This window comes from Protobothrops mucrosquamatus, unplaced genomic scaffold, assembly GCF_001527695.2.
Source record: "Protobothrops mucrosquamatus isolate PMUCROS unplaced genomic scaffold, P.Mucros_1.0 scaffold157, whole genome shotgun sequence".
Taxonomy (NCBI): Eukaryota; Metazoa; Chordata; class Lepidosauria; order Squamata; family Viperidae; genus Protobothrops; species Protobothrops mucrosquamatus.
The window spans coordinates 352,414-375,374 of NW_015386521.1; the positions used below are offsets into that span (position 1 = coordinate 352,414).

At 42.7% G+C, this 22,961-nt stretch overlaps 1 protein-coding gene across 1 annotated transcript in view; it reads right to left on the reverse strand.

Moving 5' to 3' along the window:
* TMEM259 (transmembrane protein 259) overlaps positions 1-22,961 on the reverse strand; it is a 33,217-nt gene that overhangs the window by 4,602 nt on the left and 5,654 nt on the right. The window contains exons 3-9 of the mRNA XM_015813458.1: positions 15,664-15,835; positions 13,438-13,548; positions 10,723-10,845; positions 5,543-5,643; positions 2,863-2,920; positions 859-942; positions 77-209 (exon numbers count right to left, since the gene is read on the reverse strand). Coding sequence (XP_015668944.1) covers positions 77-209; positions 859-942; positions 2,863-2,920; positions 5,543-5,643; positions 10,723-10,845; positions 13,438-13,548; positions 15,664-15,835 — 782 coding nt within the window. The remainder of the gene's footprint in view (positions 1-76; positions 210-858; positions 943-2,862; positions 2,921-5,542; positions 5,644-10,722; positions 10,846-13,437; positions 13,549-15,663; positions 15,836-22,961) is intronic.

The window sequence follows — 22,961 nt, forward strand, 5'->3', positions numbered from 1 at the left end:
TTCCCAAAGGTTGCCCATCTCTGGTCCAGGGACTCCCCTGGCCTCTCCTGGCCTGAGTCAAGTCCCAGGTTCGTACCTCAACCAGTGCCTCTTGCTCGTGTTGGTATGGCAGCAAATTGCGTCGTACTGGTCGGCCAGCCACACAATGAGGATGATGTAGAAGGCCGTGGTGGTGTCATTGAAGAACTCGGACATGATGGCCTCCATGCCTGTTTTGAAAGGGAAGAAAAGGAAGAGAACATCGACACGCTGTCTGAGAGGTTCTCGCCCTCCATATTTCTCAACTCAAAGGTGAGGCCTCCTTGCACCAGTGAAACCTTTGCAACACAGAGACTGGCTTGAAATCCACAGACTGAGCTCTGCGTAACTTGCAGAAAACTGGAAGCTCTGCATTCATCTTTAAGGAGAAATGTCTCCAGTCCTTCGGAAGATATTTCTTCAATGTGATGGGTTGAGGCAGTTGACATCTCCAAAAGCAGACAGGCAGTTGAAGGATCCTTCAGTAGGCTGGAAAAGGTGTGTGTGTGTGTGTGTGTGTGTGTGTGTGTGTGTGTGTGTGTGTGTGTGTGTGTGTGTTCTACAGCAGTCTTCTTAACTCTGGAGACTTGAAGTTGTGTGGACTTTAACTCCCAGAATTCCCAAGTCAGCAATTCTGGGAACTGAAGTCCACACATCTTCAAGTGGCCAAGGTTGAGAAACACTGTTCTATAGTCAGCTGTCAATTAAATATTAAATAACAAATAAATAAGCAGAACCAAGGAAAGACTGACTGGCAAAGTGGTGGGTTACTTCCAGCCAATAGGGGTTATCTGCCCCTTCCCCCACCAATGTTGTTTCTTTCTGAGGTGGTCTCCTTACCTACTAAAGCTAAGATGACGGTCAGCAAAGGAGCTGCGGGGAAGGCGATTGTCATGTTCATTTCCAGCATCTGTAACAGGTCCACTGGAAAGGGGAAAGGTAGCAACATTCAAAAGACAGCAGTCAGGCAAGAGACTAGTTCATTTTTCTTGGCCTATGGCAGAGGTAGGCAACCTTAGCTCTTTTATGACTCGTGGACTTCAACTCCCAGAATTCCTGAGCCAGCCATGCTGAGGGGAAAGGGAGAGGTTTCCAAGCTGAGCCATGCTGGCTCAGGAATTCTGGGAGTTGAAGTCCACGAGTCATAAAAGAGCCAAGGTTCCCCACCCCTGGCCTATGGGATGATCCGGGAACATAGCCTATGACCACAAGTCAAATGGGGTCCCAGGTAAAAGAATTTAGAGAAGCACTGCTGAGCAGAGTTAAGAATATAGGGCACAGCTGTCCCATCCAGATGTGCTGAGCTATAGTCCCCTATTCCCAAGTTCAAGGCATGTAACTAACCACTTAGTGGTAGGGTAGAGGCTCTACAGGTCAAAGCCAATGTATATTCCAGAATATATTCCAGAACATACACTGCCAAGATTCTAACCGAATGTCTTAGAAAGCAACGTCTGATTTCAGGTGCCTGACTAAGAAGCCATCATTCGGCATTAACAAGGAAAAAAATATCTCAATTTCAGCATCTCCTACTTCAGGGTTTCTCAACCTTGGCAACTGGAAGGTGTATGGACTTCAATTCCCAGCATGCCCCAGCTAGCCAGAATTCCCCAGCCAGCTCAGTAAAGTAGGACAGCGTTTCTCAACCTAATCAACTTGAAGATGTATGGACTTCAACTCCCAGCATTCCCCAGCCAGCTCATTTAGCTGGAATGCTGGGAGTTGAAGTCCACACATCTTCAAGTTGATTAGGTTGAGAAACGCTGTCCTACTTTACAAATAGTCCTTGACTTAAAACCATTTGTTCAGTGACGGAAGTTACAACGCCACTGGGGGGAAAAAAGGGGACTTATAATTGCGATTACAATCACTGCAGCGTCCCCACAACCACATGTTCAAAATTCAAGCACTTGACAACCAGCTTCTGTTTTTACAATGGTTGTAGCATCCCAGGGTCACGTGACTGCCATTTGTGACCTTCCCAGCTGACTTCCAACAAATAAAGTCAACTGGGGGAAGCTCGAGTTGCTTAACAGCTATGTGATCCACTTAACAACTGCAGTGATCTCCTGAACAACCGTAGCCAAAAAAAGGTCATAAAATCAGACACGGCTCACTTCATAATTCCACTGCATAGCATTGGAAATTCTGACCCCCAATTGTGGTCATAAGTCAAGGACTATCTGTATAAAAGTCTGCTTATAAACATTAGCTGCAGTCTTTCTAGAGCCGCTTAAGGCTGATGCTCTTGGTCCAATGCAACCTTACTCCCTGCTAGAAAATTAAATTTCCATCACTAAAGAGGGTTCCAGCCAATAAAAACAGCCAGCTGCTATCTAATACCAGGATGCCAAAATGATGAGTCACTCAAGGATGAACAAACAACGAAATACTTCTCGCTGTGCTGTTCAAGACTGCAGATTAAAATAAATCATGGCACGCAGCATACCAGAATACCAGGGAGTAGTTATTTAACATGGATCAGGATGCAAATGGACCAGAGCCGTGTTTAAACCAGGAATGTGCAGGTTTTCAAGGTTGGTAGCTACTCTCAATCTTTGCATGGCGTGCTGAGTAGCAAATGGAACCGTTTTCATTTGAGATGAATTAAGATTAAATGTATCCACTGCACCTAACACAATTACTCCTGTAGTCAGAATAATCACATTCATGGCGTGTAATAAATTTAAATAAGTTCCTCCTTATGTTATATTAAAAACTACGGTCAAGACACTGAACCCGCTCTCGTAATTTGTGGCTTCTCCGTGCTCTCATGCTCCTTCCTAGCCCACCAGGGCGACAGGCACTGCAGAAATTCACACAGCAGGGATTTTTAAAACTTACCGATAAAGACGAAGATCTGGTGATGTGAGTAACGCAGCAGCATGGAAACAGACAGAGTCTGAAAAGAGACAGGCAGGTAAACATTAGAGCATTAAAGCCCCAAAGCCAACGATGAAAAGCGGAGAAGCGTTTCTCATAGATTCTGATGGTTGAAAAAAAAATCAACTCTCTGGAAGGAAAATTAATTTGTCCAGAATTAAAATTAAAAGCACAATTCGCTTAAACCGCTCCAAAGTTTTGTTCTTAGTGTGTTGACAGAAGTGGGTTACTATCCTCGGAAAAACTTCCCAGATCCACCTGTGTTCTTCCAGGTAGGAAGCATTATGTCTACAAGGGATCTCAAATACTAACTGGGCAAGTCATTTGCACGACTGACAAATGTCACTAAAACCTGATTGACGAGGCAAGTGCAGGCTGGTAAGTACAGAGGAAGAAACAGGCTCTAGGTCAGGGGTAGGCAACCTTGGCTCTTTTATGACTCGTGGATTTCGACTCCCAGAATTCCTGAGCCAACATGGCTGAGGAATTCTGGGAGCTGAAGTCCACAAGTCATAAAAGGGCCAAGTTTGAAGACCCCTGTCTTAAAGGGACAGGGCACAAGCAACCCAGGTGCTAGCCATTTTGCAGGCAACCGGTCCTCTCACACATTTGAAAGTGGGATTTTAACTCATTAATTAATTAAATTATCTTGGGAAATATATTCACTTGTACAGTATTATTGTAGTGTAAGTCCTCGCCAGGAAATGTTTCAGCTCTTCCATCTTTCAAGGTCTTGTTTTATTTCTTTCCATGTTTTTCCCCCAATTATTTTGGAAACTGTCTTAATCACATCACATCCGATAAAGCCCTAAAGATTTCATTGGGGTTATTTTGTTACATCACAACCGGTCTCTTCTTTCACATAATATTCTCCTTTAGAAGTTGAATGCTTTGTTACTATCTTTGTTTTCTCTCCTCGTTAATTTTGCATCCAGAAAGGCAGCCAAAACCTTTGATTGCTTTTATCGTCTGCCATATACAGTGTTGTGTTTGTGTAACTGTTAAGTGCTAGAATCTGCCTAGTATTTTATCTTGTATTCCTCTCCTTGCTGGTTCAGTTGCTGATAAGAGCCAGAGGCTACAAAACACTTAGAAGAAACACAGTGAATAAAACTGCAGCTGGAAAAATTAAAGCTGAGGTGGGAAAAGATGGCCCCTTTACGACTTGTGGACTTTAACTCCCAGAATTCCTGAGCCAGCATGGCTGGCTCAGGAATTCTGGGAGTTGAAATCCACAAGTCTTAAAAGAGCCATCGTTCCCCACCCCTGAATTAAAGGATAGTGGATAGAGTTTCATACAGAGGATCATTTTCTGATCACAGTAACTGATTTATAGACAACCCTGGTTAAGAATGCCCAAATTAAGGTCAAGCCCAAGATGCAAACAGGCTGCTTTTTACCAAATATCATGTATTACCAAATACCACTATGAAACACTGAAAACCACTGAAAATGGGCACTGGTAAAGCTGCACATTTTTGATATACAGCCTGTTTTCATCCGTCCCTGAAAGCACTGCGTGGCTTCAGTAGTTCATCAGCTTGAGGAAGGACAATGCTGTCCATCATTTTTTAATAACAGGCAGTCCTTTTGTAAGAGTTCTGACTTATATACAAATTCAAGGGTGTTGGATTAGAACAGAGGTCTCCAACCTTTGGGGCACCAGGGACCGGTTCTGTGGAGAGAGGTTTTTCCGCGGACTGGAGGGGGCATGGTTTTGTGTGCTGCCTGCATCCCGCAGGTGGGGCTTTGCTTGTTTGTGCGGCCCGGTTGCTGGCATGCCATGGCCCGGTACTGGTCCACGGACTGGGGGTTGGGGACCCCTGGATTAGAAGACCTCCAAGGTCCTTTCCAACTGTGTCATTCTGTTATTCAAGTTAAAGACACAGTTAGGAACAGAACTAGCTCCTAACCCAGGGACTGCCTGTACATGTAATCCTTGACTTGCAACCACAATTGGGATCAGAATTTCTGTTGCTAAGCAAGGCAGTTGTTAAGCAAGTTTTCTGACCTTTCTGCAACAGTTATTAAGCAAATCACTGCAATTGTTAAATGAATCATGCAGATTTTAAGCCAATCTGCCTTCCTCCATTGACTCTGCTTGTGGGGAAGCTGGCTGGGAAGGTAGCAAATGGCGATCATAGGATCCCAGGGCATTGCAACCATTTTAAGTTTGTGCCAATTGCCTAGCACCCAAATTCTGATCAGGTGACCCTGGGGATGCTGCCACTGTCACTGAACATTTGCTTAAACCAGGGGTAGGCAACCTTGGCTCTTTTATGACTTGTGGACTTCAACTCCCAGTATTCCTAAGCCAGCCATGCTGAGGGGAAAGGGAGAGGTTTCCAAGCTGAGCCATGCTGGCTCAGGAATTCTGGGAGTTGAAGTCCACGAGTCAGAAAAGAGCCAAGGTTGCCTACCCCTGGCTTAAACAGTTGTAAGTTGAGGACTACCTGTATATTATTATATTAACTGAGAGCCATTTTGTAACCATGGCAAAACTGCCTTGAGCAAGGCTGTGGCTGGAATGGAACCCAAAAAACACAACCCAACTTTCTGGTGTCTCCCATATCGGTTGAAAATCCTGGGGACCAAAAACACCAATTCAGGCTGAAGAAAGGAAGAGAGGAAAAACACTCACAAAGATCACCATGATAACGAAGGCCGCTACGTAGGAAGTCCTGGCCATCCACATGCTGATGAAACGATAGTGTTCTCCAGAGACTACGTTGCGAAGGAAACCTGTAGGACCAGTAACAAAAAGGTAGGGGGAAAAAATAACATGAGGAATGGAGGTATTCAATCATTCAACAGTGCTCTACAACAGGGGTCCCCCCAACCTCTGGGCCACGGCCCACTAGTGGGCCGTGAACTATTTGCAACCGGGGCGCGGAAACGGAGTGCGAGCACGTGCATGCGCGAGCATCCCCACACGCGTGAGCAGCAGGCAAACGCGTGCATGGGCACTCCATTTGTGTGAGTGGCGGGTGCGCGTGCACGCAGCTCATGCAAATGGGGCTGCACGTATGCTCGCTTGCCAGAAAGATTCCCCTCTTCCCCCCCACACCCTCACCGGTCCACAAAGCCAGAAAGGTTGAGGAACTCGGCTCTACAAGTTGGATACAGTGGCCCTCTTAAGAAAATTTTCACACAGTCTGGGATATTTGCATGCGATCAGCCCACTCTGCAGCCAAGCTAATTATGACCCAAAGTGATAAAGCCTCCATGGAATGCAAAACATTTACTGTACTATTTTAGAGGAATGTTAATATCGTTTGTGTATGTACACCCACAAACTCCCCAAGATCCTAGGAAGTTTACAAAACAGTAGTCCTCAACTTATGACTGGGTATTTAGCTTTACAAACATTTTTGTTCATTTAATGACTGCCGCAAAAAAAGGCCACAAAATTAGGCACAATCACGTGACAACCTGCCTTACATTCATCGCAACTTGCCAGCAAAATTGCGGACTGACTTACAGTTATAAGTTGAGGACTACCTGTAATTATAGAATCCAATATGAAATCCTCCAAGTATGTGCAAGGAGGGGGGGTGTAAAAAAAAAGCCTTGCCCCTTTTTTTACATGCATGCCACACTTGGCTTTGCATACAAGGTTGTGGCCGCCCCCTATACTTTTTTAACCCTCCCATTCATGGATGCCTCTACTCATCACCCACTAATCCCAAATCAACAATATGGTGCACCACATATTGTGTATTATTATCAGAATACAGTCTCCAAATATACAAATATGTACACACACATATTTACAGCATATTTGAACAAACTCATCCATCTCCTCCCTCCACACACACACACACAGCACCACAATTGCCTCTTTCCCTATAACCTGATAGAGATAAACCTGATCCATAGACTCTTTAAAAAGAATGACTAAAAATCTAGGAAGGAAACAAACTGCCTAGAGTACATTTTCCCCAGCAGCCAACGGGGCAGAGTAGCAGGAAATAGCACCAGATTGAATAATCAGGGAAGAATTAATATTCTAATCAAGAAACTAATGAAGAAGGAGTGCAGGATAACCTGTATAGACAATCAGCAAGCTCCATTCTCCCTTGCACTGATGATGTTACCTAGCCTGATAATGAAACATCTGCAGGAAATCAACCAAACTCAGAAACATCACAAACTCAACAGTTCAATCCTAGGCTACATATATTCTCTTCTATTGAAATATATATATAGTAATAATAAAGTTGGAAGGGATCTTGGAGGTCATCTAGTCCAACCCCCTGCTCAGGCAGGAAGCCCTATACCATTTCAGACAAATGGCTGTCCAGTCTCTTCTTAAAAACTTCCAGTGTTGGAGCATTCACAGTTTCTGGAGGCAGGTTGTTCCATTGGTTAATTGTTCTGTCAGAAAATTTCTCCTTAGTTCTAGGTTGCTTCTCTCTTTGATTAGTTTCCATCCGTTGCTTCTTGTCCTGCCTTCAGGTGCTTTGGAGAATAGCTTGACTCCCTCTTCTATGGGGCAGCCCCTGAGATACTGGAACACTGCTATCACATCACCCCTCGTCCTTCTTTTCATTAAACTAGACCAGGGGTAGGCAACCTTGGCTCTTTTATGACTGGTGGACTTCAACTCCCAGAATTCCTGAGCCAACATGGCTCAGCTTGGAAACCTCTCTTTCCCCTCAGCATGGCTGGCTCAGGAATTCTGGGAGTTGAAGTCCACGAGTCATAAAAGAGCCCAGGTTGCCTACCCCTGAACTAGACATACCCAATTCCAGCAGCCGTTCCTTATATGTTTTAGTCTCCAGTCCCCTGATCATCTTTGTTGCTCTTCTCTGTATTCTTTCTAGAGTCTCAATATCTTTTTTACATCGTGGTGACCAACATATTTAGATGTGTTAAAATAATAAAATAATAACATAAGAGCTGGTTTGGTCTAATGGTTAAAGAGGCTGGTGTAGGAGTCAGGAGTATCATTTCTAATCCTGCTGAGGCCTGGAAGCCAGCTGAGTGATCTTGGGCCACTCCTTCCTTCTCAACCCTCAGGAGACATTTGCAAATCACTATCAAAAATGCTTCCTAGAAAACAGCCTGGCCTTGTCCTGTATTCACCAGGAGTCAGGTCTGACTCAAAGAGACACACACTCAAAACAGTCAGTTGCTCTTCAGCATGATAAACAAAAGGAAAAAAAAAACCATACAGGTAGTCCTCGACTTACAGTAGTTCATTTAGTGACTGTTCAAAGTTACAATGGCATTGAAAAAAAGGGACCTATGACCATTTTTCAGGCTTACAACCGTTGCAGCAACTCCACGGTCACATGTTCAAAATTCGAATGCTTGGCAACTGATTCATCTTTGTGACGGTTGTGGTGTTTCTGGGGTCATGTGATCCCCTTTTGCCTTCAGATTCACTTAGCAACCATTGTCATTACTTTAACAAATGTAGTGATTCACTTAACAACTGGAGCAAGAAAGGTCGTAAAATAAGGCAAAACTCCCTTAACAACTGTTTCACCTAGCAACAGAAATTTTGGGCTCAATTGTGGTAGTAAGTTGAGGACTACCTGTACTTCAAAATCCCATCAGTCAACCACCAATCGCTCTCCCCAAAAGCCACTCAACTTTTTTTTGAGGGGGGGGGGCAGCCTAAGCCAGAGGTAGGCAACCTTGGCTCTTTTATGACTCGTGGACTTCAACTCCCAGAATTCCTGAGCCAGCCATGCTGAGGGGAAAGGGAGAGGTTTCCAAGCTGAGCCATGCTGGCTCAGGAATTCTGGGAGTTGAAGTCCACGAGTCATAAAAGAGCCAAGGTTGCCTACCCCTGCCCTAAACAAATGCCAGGTAAACCTCTTGGGGCATGTTCCACAAGTCCAGGTCTAATTTTGCTAACTTTGCATTCACATTTCATTTACCAGCCACAAAGATAATTCATGCAGTTTGTTCTACCACTGAGATTTTTTCAAATGTGCCTATTTTGGCTTTTGTGATTTCCATTTTTTTTCTAGCCGTAGCGATTAGGAATTTAAAAACTGGGGTGTAAAGATGTTATTCCATTACTGATGCCCCAAAGCCTTTGTTTCATAGGGGGGTGGTGTTTGGAGGTCCTCCAAAAATCACCAAAGAGCAATATCAAAGGGACAAACTTTCAAGGCTTTAAAATGAACACTCAAAGTTTCCATTTTTTTCTAGAAACAGGCTGCCGGTCAAAGCGGCTGACACAGCAACCGTGTAATTTTCCTAATGGCCAGTTTCTAACCAGGTTGCAATTTTGCCCTTCTATCTGGAAAGGTCTGAACAGGCTTCAAAGCAGTCCCCTATACAAGAGAGTATAATCTAACCGAGATTATTTTATATGCACAAATCCCCATCGGAGGCCCAAGCAGAAAAACATTCCAGAAAGCATTGCTAAGGCTTTCATGTCTGCAAACAATGAGTAAATTATAAATAGGAAGAAGATAATCACACTCATAATCCTTAAGCAAATGCTGTACAGCTACCTATTACTACAGCTTTAATTCAGTTTCCTATACAGAGCAGGGAGTTGGACTCAGTGGCTCCTTCTAATTCTATGATATTGTCATAAAGAAAGAAAAAAAGGGCTCAGCCACAGATGTTGCAAATTAAAGCAGTGGGATATTGTTCTACAAATACACAGCCATCCCGGTGATATTGTATACAGGCAGTCCCTGATTTAGGATTACAATTGTGACCAGAATTTTCGTTGCTAAGCAAGACAATATTAAGTGAGTCGTATCTGATTTTGCAATCTTTTTTTTTTTTTGCCATGGTCGTTAAACAAATCGTCGCAGTTGTTACGGGAATCAAATGATTGTTAAGTGAATCTGGTTTTCCCTATTGAGTTTGCTTGCTGGAAGTTGGCTGGGAAGGTCACAAATGGTGATCACATGACCTGGGGATGCAGCAGCCATTGTAAATACATGCCAAATTGTATTTGGTTACCCAAAGTCTGAAAATTAGAAATATCAAAGGTTGAATTGGAATATTGATAAGAAATCAAAAATTGAGTAAAAATCAATAACAGGATACGGATTGTTTATGAAGATTGAATGTAATTAAGATATGTAGAAGCTAAAAATTTATTGATAAATGTAATAATGATGTTCTTATTGAGTTGATATAATTAGAAATGTACTAACCTGAATATGAGACAGTAAATGTTATGGGGAAAAAAGAAAAAATATTTGATGCTGTAAGCTGAGATTTGCACTAAGATTTTGTTATTGAACTATTGATTAACCCAGTCACCACGTTGCTTTTTAAATATTCAAATGTCAAATTGGAAAATTAATAAAATATTATAAAAAATAAAAAATAAATACAGGCCAAATTGCCAAGCACCTGAATTTTGATCATACGACCATGTTATGATGGTCATAAGTGTAAGAACCGGTTGTAAGTCACTTTTTTCAGGGCTGTTGTCATTAAACAAGCGGTCGTAAGTCGAGGACTACCTGTAACTGGATCAAGACCGTCTCTCACTTCAAACAGCCAAATGTCCAACAGTCGCCCTTTTCTATTTTCTGGGAGATGGTTTAACTTGTTGCTTCAATTCCTAGACCTGCCCATCTACTGAGGGATTCAGGGCGGCTTATAGCAGGCGAAAACAATACAAAATATAATGTAAAACACTGCAACACATGCAGCAGCCAAGAGAGCACAGCAATCCAAAACAATATAGCATATCACAGAGGTCTGTCCTAATGCTGGTCTGAAATGGTATAGGGTTTCCTGCCTGAGCAGGGGGTTGGACTAGATGACCTCCAAGGTCCCTTCCAACTTTATTATTATTATTGCTTCAACCCACATGCCTATTTTGCGAACCTTTATTCTCTTCATTTTCAGCCAAGGCTTTCACACTGGACATGAGAATGTCATCGTATCCTAGGAATTCATCCAATAAAAGACGGCTGAATCTGTCTCCAAAGCACTGGTCCCGTGTGGGATCTGTAAGAAGAATTAAGGCAGGCAAAGTTAAATTACAGCAGAAAAGACCGACAGGCAGAATTTCACACACACACACACACACACACACACACACAAATGCAAAAAGTCTAACACAGTGTTCCTCAACCACAGTGACTTTTTGAAATGCGTAGACTACAATTCCCAAAATTGGGAGAAAAGGCTGGAAGAAGGAAAAAGCCTCCACTTTTCAGGGAGGGGGGGGTCAATTTGCAGACTTAAAACTATCTGAAATGGGTTGCCCAACATTTTCAAGGCAGAAACTGGCACTAAAAATGTATGTTTAAAATATCATAATCCTTATTGTATTATTAAATAAATAAGAGTGAAGGAAGACATGAGTGAGTCTTGGTCTTAGAGAAAAAAGGTTTGGTTTCAAAGAGTTAAGTCTGAATGAGGTAGCAATAGCTTATCCAAAATGGAAACTGAATGTCAGGAAAAATAGTTTTCAAAGGAACTGGGTAAGACTTTGAGCACATCTGAAATAAAATGGAAGTCTGATGACTGACACTTCCCTGGGTCCTAGAAAGTTTGATATCCATACAAACTGGAAAGAATTTTATCTTCCCATCTTTCCTTGGGAAAACTCTAGGCCAGTGATGGCGAACCTTTTAGAGACCGAGTGCCCAAAAACTGGCGCCGCCCCTGCTCCACCCCCTGCCCGCCCCCATCCCACCTGCCCGCAGGGCCACTCACCGCCTCCAGGGCCCGCCGCAGATCGCCCAGGCAGCACCATGGTGGCCACGCTCTCTGCCTGCGCCCCACAACATCAACTGCATGATGGGGCGTGAGGGCAGAGTCTTGTCTACGCTGCCTGGCTGCCATGTCCTTGGCTACGCTGCTTCACGTGGGCCACGCTTGGGGGCGACTCTCCTCCAGGGGGGCTGCTGGAGAGGAGGGGGTCATGGGGGGAGGCAAGGCTGGGGCAATGGCACGTGTGCCCACAGAGAGGGCTCCAAGTGCCACCTCTGGCACCCGTGCCATAGGTTCGCCACCACTGCTCTAGGACTAAAAATCTGCAGCAAAGTTTGCCTTTGCTATTTAACCCCAAGGATTAACTAATTAATTAACTAATCCCAACTGTTGCCTCAAATGTTTTTCGGACTGGTGGGCCCACTGAGAACTTTAAAAGTTATGGATCCCAGGAGAATAATAGGGGACACACTTCAAAAGAAAATAAAACATATTTCTTATTTGCTAAGGACACTTATGGGATTGTTTGGGGCCTAGAGATATTCCAAAAGTCATGTTGGAGGCTGGTGCTTTGTTTAGTAGCATGTCAGTTTTCTGTTTCTTTAGGGAAAAAAGAACATTTTGATAAAATATTAGCTAGGACAGGGGTAGGCAACCTTGGCTCTTTTTTGGCTCGTGGACTTTAACTCCCAGAATTCCTGAGCCAGTATGGCTGGCTCAGGAATTCTGGGCGCTGAAGTCCACAAGTCATAAAAGAGCCAAGGTTGCCTACCCTTGGGCTAGGATAAGGGTACCAGAGGTGTATGTGTGTGGGGGGGGGGGGGGCATTCTTGGCTACCATGTTTGGGAACCCCGTGACTAAAGAAGAAAATGCTGGCCTCCTCCATTCAGCAGCCTCATTTGCCATAGAATCAGGATTCCTATTTTTAATCTGGGCTCCCTCTTAGATTAGAAGATCAAATATCCATCAGCTATTTTAATTGTAAGGAAATTAACAATTTCTCTGTAAGTTTGGGAGCAATGAAATGCAACGAACAATCACTGGCAAATGCTGTGTTCCCAGATATTCACGGAGCATTAACTAAATTAGTAAGCCAAATGTTTAAACTAAAATAACATTCGTTCTAAAATACAGAAACGATTCTTAAGGCTAGGGGAGCCGATATCTTCCACTCTCCCTCCTGCAGAAAACCCCCCCCCATTTTAAAAGATGAATCTCCTGCCACTGAGATATTTCATTTTCATTTCTTTTCACTCACACTGAGTGCTTGCTGGCAGCATACATACATATCTGCAGCAATAGTCAAACAAAACCTGAAATGAAATATTATACTGTGGCAGTCTGATTATTAGTTTGATAACCCCTCCGTCTTGGTTTCCAAGCTTACGAGTTGCTTAACAGAATAACAGAGTTTGGAAGGGACCTTGGAGTCTTCTAGTCCAACCCCCTACTCAGGCAGGAAACCCTACCAATGTTTCTCAATCTTGGCAGTTTGGAGATGGATGGACTTCAACTCCCAGAATTCCCCAGCCAGCAAAGCTGGCAGCAAAACTGGCTGGGGAACTCAGGAAGTTGAATTCCACCCATATTCAAGTTGCCATGGTTGAGAAACACTTGCCTATACCAGGGGTAAGCAACCTTGGCTCTTTTATGACTCGTGGACTTCAACTCCCAGAATTCCTGAGCCAGCCATGCTGAGGGGAAAGGGAGAGTTTCCAAGCTGAGCCATGCTGGCTGAGGAATTCTGGGAGTTGAAGTCCACAAGTCATAAAAGAGCCAAGGTTGCCTACCCCTGGCCTACACCATTTCAGTGTTGCAGTACCCATAACTTCTGGAGGCTTAGCAATGGTTAAGAATGGAATGGTAAAATAGAAATTTACCCAGAGTCACCACCATGACAGGAATGCTCAGGCGCTGACGGGTGCTTTGGGATAAGCGGAGGAATCCGTACTCAAAGGAATATTCCACAATGTATTCTTCCTGCGGCCACACTACAAATACAGCCAAAAAAGAATTGTTTTAGGAGGCCAGGATAGAAGAAATAAAGACACAGTTTAGAAATGTTTATTCAAATGATACCGAAAATCAGAGTGATGTTAAAAAGGCACACTCTAATTGCATGGACAGGCAACGTTTTTTAAAGACTGAATTCTTTGTGTTTTATTGATTGATTTCTGTGCTTCTTTGGTGTGCATTTTTGAAAAAGTAAGCCCACTTCAATGTTTTTTCTGAACAGGATAGCAGGGTATAAATGTAATAAACAGATAATCGAGCTTTTAAAGTAGGGGTCTTCAAACTTGGCCCTTTTATGACTTGTGGACTTCAACTCCCAGAATTCCTCAGCCAGCCCTGACTGAGGAATTCTGGGAGTTGAAGTCCGCAAGTCATAAAAGGGCCAAGTTTGAAGAGCCCTGCTTTAAAGAATCCTGCTTTACTCTAAATGGTGCACATGAGCTAATTTTGCACTGTTAGGTTCCTTCTGCAAGCTCAGATTACTATTGGCCGTTCCCAAATCCTCACCCTACGGCAGGGGTAGGCAACCTTGGCTCTTTTATGACTCGTGGACTTCAACTCCCAGAATTCCTGAGCCAGTATGGCTGAGCTTGGAAACCTCTCCCTTTCCCTCAGCATGGCTGGCTCAGGAATTCTGGGAGTTGGTCCACGAGTCATAAAAGAGCTACCCCTGACCTATGGATATACTGGATAAGATCTCAGCATGGCAAACAGACAAATTTGTTGAAAGCTGTAGTCCTGGCATTTCTGGCACTCCAATGGTGGGAAAGACAGAGCAAAACTAACCAAGATTCTGTCTTTTTTTACTAAGTAGAAATGCAAACTGAGATCTGCACAAATTTCAGGTTAAATTTCAGACATAATGAGCCAGCTCTTTTCAGACCAGGTAAGAATGTAAACTTCTGATTTCAGGTTTGACTGGTCTTAACAAAAAGAATGAAATGTAAGAATAGCCCTGCTGGGCCAGGCTGTAAGCATCCATTGTGTCACCCAGCAGCATTTGAGAATTTCACAAGCCTGTACTGGAAAATAATACCCCCTTTCAGCAACTTGTATACAGGTAGTCCTTGACTGACAACCACAACTGAGCCCAGGATTTATATCACTAAGTGAGAAATTGGTTAAGTGAGTTTTGCCCCATTTTACAACTTTTCTTGCCACATTTGTTAAGTGAATCACCGCTTCCCCACTGACTTTGCTTGCCAGAAGGTTGCAAAAGGAGATCACGTGACCCCGGGACACTGCGACCGTCATAAATATGAACCAGTTGCCAAGCATCCGAGTGTAAATGACATGACCACGGGGACGCTACAATGGTCATAAGTGTGAAAAGTGATCATAAGACACTTTTGTCAGCGCTGCTGTAACTTCGAACAGTCACTAAATGAACTGTTATAAATCGAGGACTACCTGTGTGGTATTCAATGTGAGACACAGCATTTTATTTCCTCTGTCAAATTCTTATTTGAGGTGCCTAATAAGAATGGTTCAGCATAAAGGGAGGTGAAGAAATCTCCCTATAAGTGCTCTCAGGATACTAATAAATGGAGCCCAGACACAAATGACCCTCAAATATTACTTTCTTATCCAAAGCTGTGCCATTTTCTCTGTTGCAATACTGTTCCGCCTTCCATATGTGTCCCCCATCAACAAATGCAGCAGAAAAAGCTTCCGCATCATATAGATCAGGCATGTCAAACTCGCGACGTCACGTGACGTCGCGCAACGTATCGGGCCGGTTTTGTCATTGCCGGCAATGGGGTGGGCGCGGCTTCCACGTGACGCGTCCGGCCCACGGGCCGGCAGTTTGACACCCCTGATATAGATCCAACCGGCAGTCAGTCACAAGCCGAGGAGCTTTCTCTGGCAAGTCCACCACTTCCCCAAGGAAATTAGCCCACGTGCCAGTTTAGAAGTCAAGTTAAAATCTGTTCTTTTGGGAGGGAGCATAGAGTGAGTGGTAGATGGAGTGGGAAAACTCATGCCAAAAGAAAAAAGTGACTGATGCAAGGGGGAGAATGGAAAAAAAACCAACAACTACTACGTGATGTACAGGTGGAACAAGACGGGAAGTAAGAACAACGTAGCTTTACCTGCTTTGGCTAGCATCTCAAATTCGGACACAGTCTCGCTGAGAGGCTGCATACCTTTAGCGGTTGGCTCGCTGCCGAAGGAGAATTCTTGGCTTTCGTTGGGGGACAAAATGTGGGCATTACTCAGCCGAGTTGCCTTGTGGAAGATCTTGGGTTCGATATCCAGATCAAACTATCAATGAAGGGAGAGAAAAAAGCATACGGAGGAATTAATGAGGGCACAAAGAACATGGATGATGTTTTTGCACAGCAGAGGAAGTAACGACTCCTCAGCCCCCCAACCCCAATTTATTGACCTGTTAAAATGTTTTAACCAATCGCGGCTCAACTGATCTCTGGACAGCATATTATACTGGTAGTCCTCGTTTAGCAACTGACACAGAGAGTGACCCTTTGCAAACATGACAGTAATGAATGGTAATAAAAGATTCATTTTCCACCCAATGCCTGTATTGACTGCCATGTCAGTGTGAAACAGATTAAAGTCTGGTCAGTTTCAGGCAGAAGCTACCAGCTGGCACAGTTCTAATCACCTAAGTTAGTTTGCCCAGCTGAGTTTGTGAACTTTAGGGAACTTTATTTCTGTGTCGCAGAAATAAATAGCCCAGGAAGAGATAGTTTGTTTAAGTAATCCTTCTGCCCTGTCCAGGGGCAAAAATAGGAGAAAAACAGGTCAGGCATAGGACACTGTCTGAGAGAACTTTATCTGAAGAAAATGGCAGCAGCCAGTGATCTTTGCAGTCTCTCTCTTACATGTTTACTTAGCAACCATTTCACTTAATGACGGAGTCGTCAAAACCGAACAGTTGCTAAATAAAGACTACCTGTAAAACATAGTAAAATAGTGTAAAATCAAATATAGATAGTCCTCAAATTACGAGCACAATTCAGTCCATTTTTGTTGCTAAGTGAGATGTTTGTTAAGTGGATTTTGCCCCATTTTACAACTTTTCTTTGCCATAGTTGTTAAGTGAATCAGTGCAGTTGTTAAATTAGTAATATGGTTGTTAAATGAATCTGGCTTCCCCGTTGACTTTGCTCGTCAGAAGGTCGCAAAAGGGGATCACATGACCCCGGGACACTGCAACCATCATAAATGTGAGTCAGTTGCCAAGCATCTGAATTCTGATCACATGACCATGGGGATGCTGCAACGGTTGTAAGTGTGAAAAATAATCATAAGTAACTTTTTTCAGTGCCATTATAACTTTGAATGGTCACTAAATGAACTGTTGTAGGTCAAGGACTACCTGTACAGTGGTACCTTGGTACTCAACTGCTTTGAAAGTCATTGAAGTTGGTGCTCAATGCATTTTGACATGAAAATTTTGCCCTGGTACTCATTGTTTGTTTGGTGTTCAATACACAAGCTAGAACTTGTTGGTGTCAATTGCCTTGTGACTCACTACATCAGGAGTCCCCAACTATGAGCCGCAGCCCACTACCGCCCGCAGCACCATTTGCGCCTGCGTGCAGGCGCGAACTTGGCCACCAGCACTGGGCGGGTGTGCACGGCCCATTTGTGCATGCCTGTGTGCGTGCGTGCATGCATGCACACCAATTTGGAAGCTGCTCCTCTCTCCTCCAGGCTGCGAGCCCGGATAGGTTGGAGACCTCTGCACTACATTATTCCTTAAGCGAAAAATTTGTTTGGTATTCACTGTTTTTGGTACTCATCGCGCCTCCAGGAACCAATTAATGATGAGTACCAAGGTACCACTACAAAATGCAAAATGCAAACACCATGTAAACCAGGGGCCCCCAACCCCTGGTCTGTGGACCAGTACCGGGCCGCAGCATGCCAGGAATCGATCCGCACAAACAAGCAAAGCCTCATACGTGAGATGCAGGCAGCACACAAAACCACGCATTCTCCAGTCCGTGGAATAACCTCTCTCCACGGAACCGGTCCCTGGTGCCCAAAAGGTTGGGGACCTCTGATGTAAACTATTCTTCATGCAGAAAAGGGGAAAGATAACGCAGAGGACAAATCTACCATTTTGATCGTATTGCAGGTTGTCCTTTAGCGTTGGAAATTGAAAAAGTAATGGTAACACCACATTGGTTTTTCAATCTCTTCTCTCCAGTCTTATCGGAAGGAATATATTGGAATTACGTGAAGAAAAGGAAATGAAATTAAAAAGTAAATTGAGTTCAATCAGTAAATTCCTCCCAAAGGAGGCTTTCCATTCAGAGGTAGGTTTTTGCCATACAAGACAAGCCCTTATTAGGCTCAAACCAACCCTTGATGTACTTTTTCCTCACACAGGATGAGATCAGATAGTATGTTAAAGGAATGTATGCTGACTCTGGAGATCTTGCAACAAGCCAGAAGAAAGAAGACCAACAACCATAATGAAAAACAGACAGGTTTTTCATTATGGTCACAAACTACAAGTAGCAGGTACAGACATAAGCAACTTTAAGTGAACTACAAGGTTGGAGACGAAGGAAAAAAAAGAGATCAGTTAAGCACCAACAACGTAAATAATAACACCAACAAACAACATCTTTCTATTCCAAGTCCCTGGAAAGAACTCAATAGGTAGATAAAAATGACAAATCCAGTCTAAACAACTAGCTGATTATGTGACCAACCATAATAAATTAAATAAAATTAATTAAATGTATATGATTCTGATTACCCAGAAGTTGAGTTATGCTTTTCAGTACCAGAACACAGTAAGAGACTGAAGCACTAACGTAGCATAATGGGGGTAGGTGGGTGGGTGGGGGGTGAGTGTGTTGTCCTGCATCTATACATAATCAAAAAGAGGAAAAGTGGACTCTGAAGTTTTCCTCACTCTATAAATCAACGAGGTGCCAAATGAACAAGAAGCAAATTAATTCTCCATGCAAGTATCATCTAAATGAGACGTGTGCATTATAAAGGCATTCCTCGCGCTCCTCAAATCTCACCGGATGTAAGCATCTATGTAATATGTGTCTTGAAGCTTTGTTTAAGTTAATGTGCACCTCAATTATGTAAATTAAAGAGAATTTGCACATATTCCTTCCCCTGCGTAATTCATTACCCAGTTTAAACCTGCTTCTGAGATTTAGCTTAATTCAGCAAATCCTCTGGTTCCCGGTTTGAATAGGGATTGCCAAAGCAATTACAGGTACCTACAGAGCAGAATTATATACGCCCCTTTTAAGCTAAGCTTCTATTGTTCTCAGCGTGTTCTGCAGCTTTTTTGTATTTTATGGGTAGAAGGAGATCATATTATCAACCATCTTCCCATCAGAAGATTTAGATTTGTGCTTGCAAACCCAAATTAGCTGCAGGAAATGGTGAGCGTTAAAGACATCACAAAGTCTTTAACTTCGGGGAGAGCATGGTAAACTAGCAGGTCTCCAAATGGTCAGAGATAATGACCATGGCTACTTAGACTGGTTCTACAAAACCTCTCCAGATAAGGAGAGGATGGAAAGTTACTTTTAAGCCAGGCGAGGCCTGGCTTAAAAACAGCAACTGTGAGAGGGACCTTGGAGTCCTAGTGGACGATCACTTGACGATGAGCCAGCAGTGTGCAGCAGCAGCCAAAAAAGCTAATACAATCCTGAGTTGTATAAACAGAGGCATAGAATCAAGATCACGCGAAGTATTAGTACCGCTTTATAAAACCCTAGTAAGACCACACTTGGAATATTGCAGCCAGTTTTGGTCACCATATCACAAAAAAGATGTTGAGAGTTTGGGAAAAATTAAGAGAAGAGCAACTAAGATGATCAAAGGCCGGGAGACTAAAACATACGAAGAACGGCTGCGGGACTTGGTTTGGCTAGTCCAAAGAAAAGAAGAAATAGGGGAGAGATGATAGCAGCGTTCCAGTATCTGAGGGGCTGCCACAAGGCAGAGGGGGCCAGGTTGTTCACCAGAGCACCAGAGGGAAGGACAAGAAACAATGGTTGGAAACTGATCAAGGAGAGAAGCAACCTGGAATTAAGGAGAAACTTCCTGACAGTGAGGACAATCAACCAGTGGAACAGCTTACCCCCAGAAATTGTGGGCGCTCCATCACTGGAGATTTTTAAGAAGAGACTGGACATTCACTTGTCTGAGATGGCTTGAGCAGGGGGCTGGACTAGAAGACCTCCAAGGTCCCTTCCAGCTCTATTCTATTCTATTCTCTCCTGTGGTTCGGATGGCTACCATTCGCAAGCGGACTGCAAGATGGTGATTTCCCATAGGTTTGAGCTCAAGGAGAAGAAGAAAACCCACAACATCTCACAACTGTGATAGAGCCTTTTAAAGGACATCAGGCTCACTCATTTTGAAATCACTTTCAGAAATTGACTATTTAACATTTTAGGGTTATTAGAGATCTTCAGAGCCAGCGAGTTAGAAAAACTATGTGGTGCTAGAGCAGGGGTCTTCAAACTTGGTTCTTTTATGATCTGTGGACTTCAACTCCCAGAATTCCTCAGCCACAAGTCATAAAATGGCCACATTTGAAAACCCCTCTGCTAGAGCTTCCATTCTTGAAAAAAAGAAAACCCTAACCATAACCCTAACCATAAGCTCAAGTGTTTAAAGAATTGGACTACATGGGGAAAACTAAATAAGACTTTGATTCCAGGAATGAATTAAGGGTCCAGATAAATGTAAAACATTAAGACCTTAATAATAAGTTTTGGAAATAATGATATAATAAACAGCCTTTTAACTTTGGCTTTCTGTAGTTTTTTTTTTTATGTCTGTTAGCTTTGTCTTTATCTTTTATGATTGTAAGCCGCCTGGAGTTATCCTGAGGTAAGATGGGCGGCCAGTAAATTTTACAAGTAATAAGTAAATAAATAAATTTGTAGGAACTAAACTGCTTTGTCCATCCTGAGTAATAAAAGAGATTTGAGACTTTATGATTACAGAAATTGCACACCAGAGGGAACTGAAGATTTCAGGCCGCAAAGGAAAAGGGAAAAAAAAAAAGTGAAACCTTGCATTTTGCTTTTTGTTAGCACTGGGATTTGTGAAATGACACAAAGTGTTATGACATTTAAAATATCTGAGGGGATTTTTAAAGAATGAGCTCAGAAATTAGCAGCTACATCAGCAATGATCTGCGTCTATGAATAGACTACATCCAAAAGACGTTAGCAAAGAAATTATAAGATGTGAGGGGGGAAAAAAAGCCTAATGTAGAAATACCAGAACCAGAAATACTGGGTAATTTTTAAAAAGTATGTATTATAAGACAGAGAAGACAGTTAAAAGTAGAAATACAAATGCTAAGCAATGAGAATGACCTAGATCCGGAGTCTTCAAACTTGGCCCTTTTGACTTGTGGACTTCAACTCCCAGAATTCCCCAGCCAGGCATGCTGGCTGAAGAATTCTGGGAGTTGAAGTCCACAAGTCATAAAAGGGCCAAGTTTGAAGACCCCCTGACCTAGATAAGGACTTTCTACCATGTATACAAAAAATCTTGGTTAAAGCTTTGAAAATCAAACTAGAAATATAAATGATAAACCAAGAGAAGTTGTTGACAAGAACAGAGCTCCGATGCAGTGGGGATGCAGTGAAAGGGGAAATGGGCGAGCAACACCAAAAGTCATGTGTATGTATTTATTTCATTAAAAGTATCTTATATATAAGAATGTAAAAAGAATGTATGTTAATATCTGATAAATATCACGGTATCTGTATGGGGGAGAGTTTGGAAAAATAAAAAATAAATTTTTTTTAAAAAAAGCAGAAAAGAAAATGGCAAGGACAGTCATAGGAATATGAAGCAAGATTGAAAGGTAATAAACCCCTAAAGTCGGAGAACTTCCGAATGACCAGCAGTGATTTCAGTGAAAATCTTGAGGAACACTTTCCTTTAAAAATTATTCTTCAAAGAAACATTGGAACAAATGCAACGTATTCAACATGGCAGAGTAATCCTCAGCAGTGTAAAAGTAGTGAAAAATGCATCCAGATCCTCATTTCATATTATAGCAGGCACCTATTAAAATATACACTTAATTTCTTCCTTAAAAAAAAAAAAAAAAAGAACAGAGCTCCGAGATAGACAAGTTATCACAGGGCTGGCATGTGTAGGAATTCCTTGTTTGCCTTGTGACCCCAAGGCTGAATCAATTAAGCAATGTCACATGCTGGAGTCTAGTCACAGCACCTGCCCTCTTGAGCACCATCCCTCGGACGGCTGGTCTCCACCTTGGCCAGGTTCCTATGCTCTGAAAACCTGTCCTTGGGTTAGAATGGGTGGCAGCTCCTACATGATGTCTCTTTTGCCTTTTAATGGTCGTTATTTCTTCCACGTATTATATGACTGATTTTACAGTACTGTATATACAGTAGTGGCCAAAAATGTGGAAACCTTTTGAAAAAAGTGTATTTTTGAGGTTTGATGACTAATAACACTACTTTATTTTTGGAGTAGTACCATAAAATTATATATCAATGGAAAGATAATTTAATCAAGAATGCAATGCAACATAGTTTGTTCAATTATCTGTGCTGCATTCTATGAAAAGTTATAGCCAAATAACCAGAAAAAGGAAGCACAATTTGCTTAGGTTGATATCAGGTAGGTTTCCTTCATCTGATTGTAGCCAATGAGCATGAGGTTTAAGAGAGCCAATCGGGTGTCATCTTGTTTTGGCAATGAGCCAATCAGATCACAGTAGGATTCCGTTATTGATGTCACGTATTGAAGCTGAGAGGAGGACGTTTGTCAGTGTGTGATGTGATCGCTATCCAGTTGGTTGGGGTTTTTTTGTGTTCTTTCATTGAGTGAGCTTGTAAAACGTAATAAAATTAAAGTCATGGTGCAAAGAGTTGACTGGTCGCCCAGAAAGCGATGGAAAATAGTATTATTACGTGAACAAGGCTACAGTTATAAAGAAATTAGAAGAAAAATGGGTGGAAACTTAACCAAAGGTGGCATTTCTACTGTACACTTTTCCCCAAAGGTTTCCACAATTTTGGCCACTACTGTAGTACTGAGCAGCCTTATACAGGTAGTCCTCGACTTACAACCACAATGGAGCCCAAAATTTCTGTTGCTAAGTGAGACAGATATTAAGTGAATTTTGCCCCATTTTACGACCTTTCTTGCCACAGTTGTTAAGTGAATCACTGCAGCTGTTCAGTTAGTAACAGGGTTGTTAAGGGAATCAGGCTCCCCCACTGACTTTGTCAGAAAGTTGCAAAAAGTGATCACGTGATCCTAGGACATTGCAATGGTCATAAATACGAGGGTCTGAATTTTGATCATGTGACCAGGGGGAGGCTGCAATAGTCCTAAATGTGAAAAATGGTTAGAAGTCACTTTTTTCAGTGCCATTATA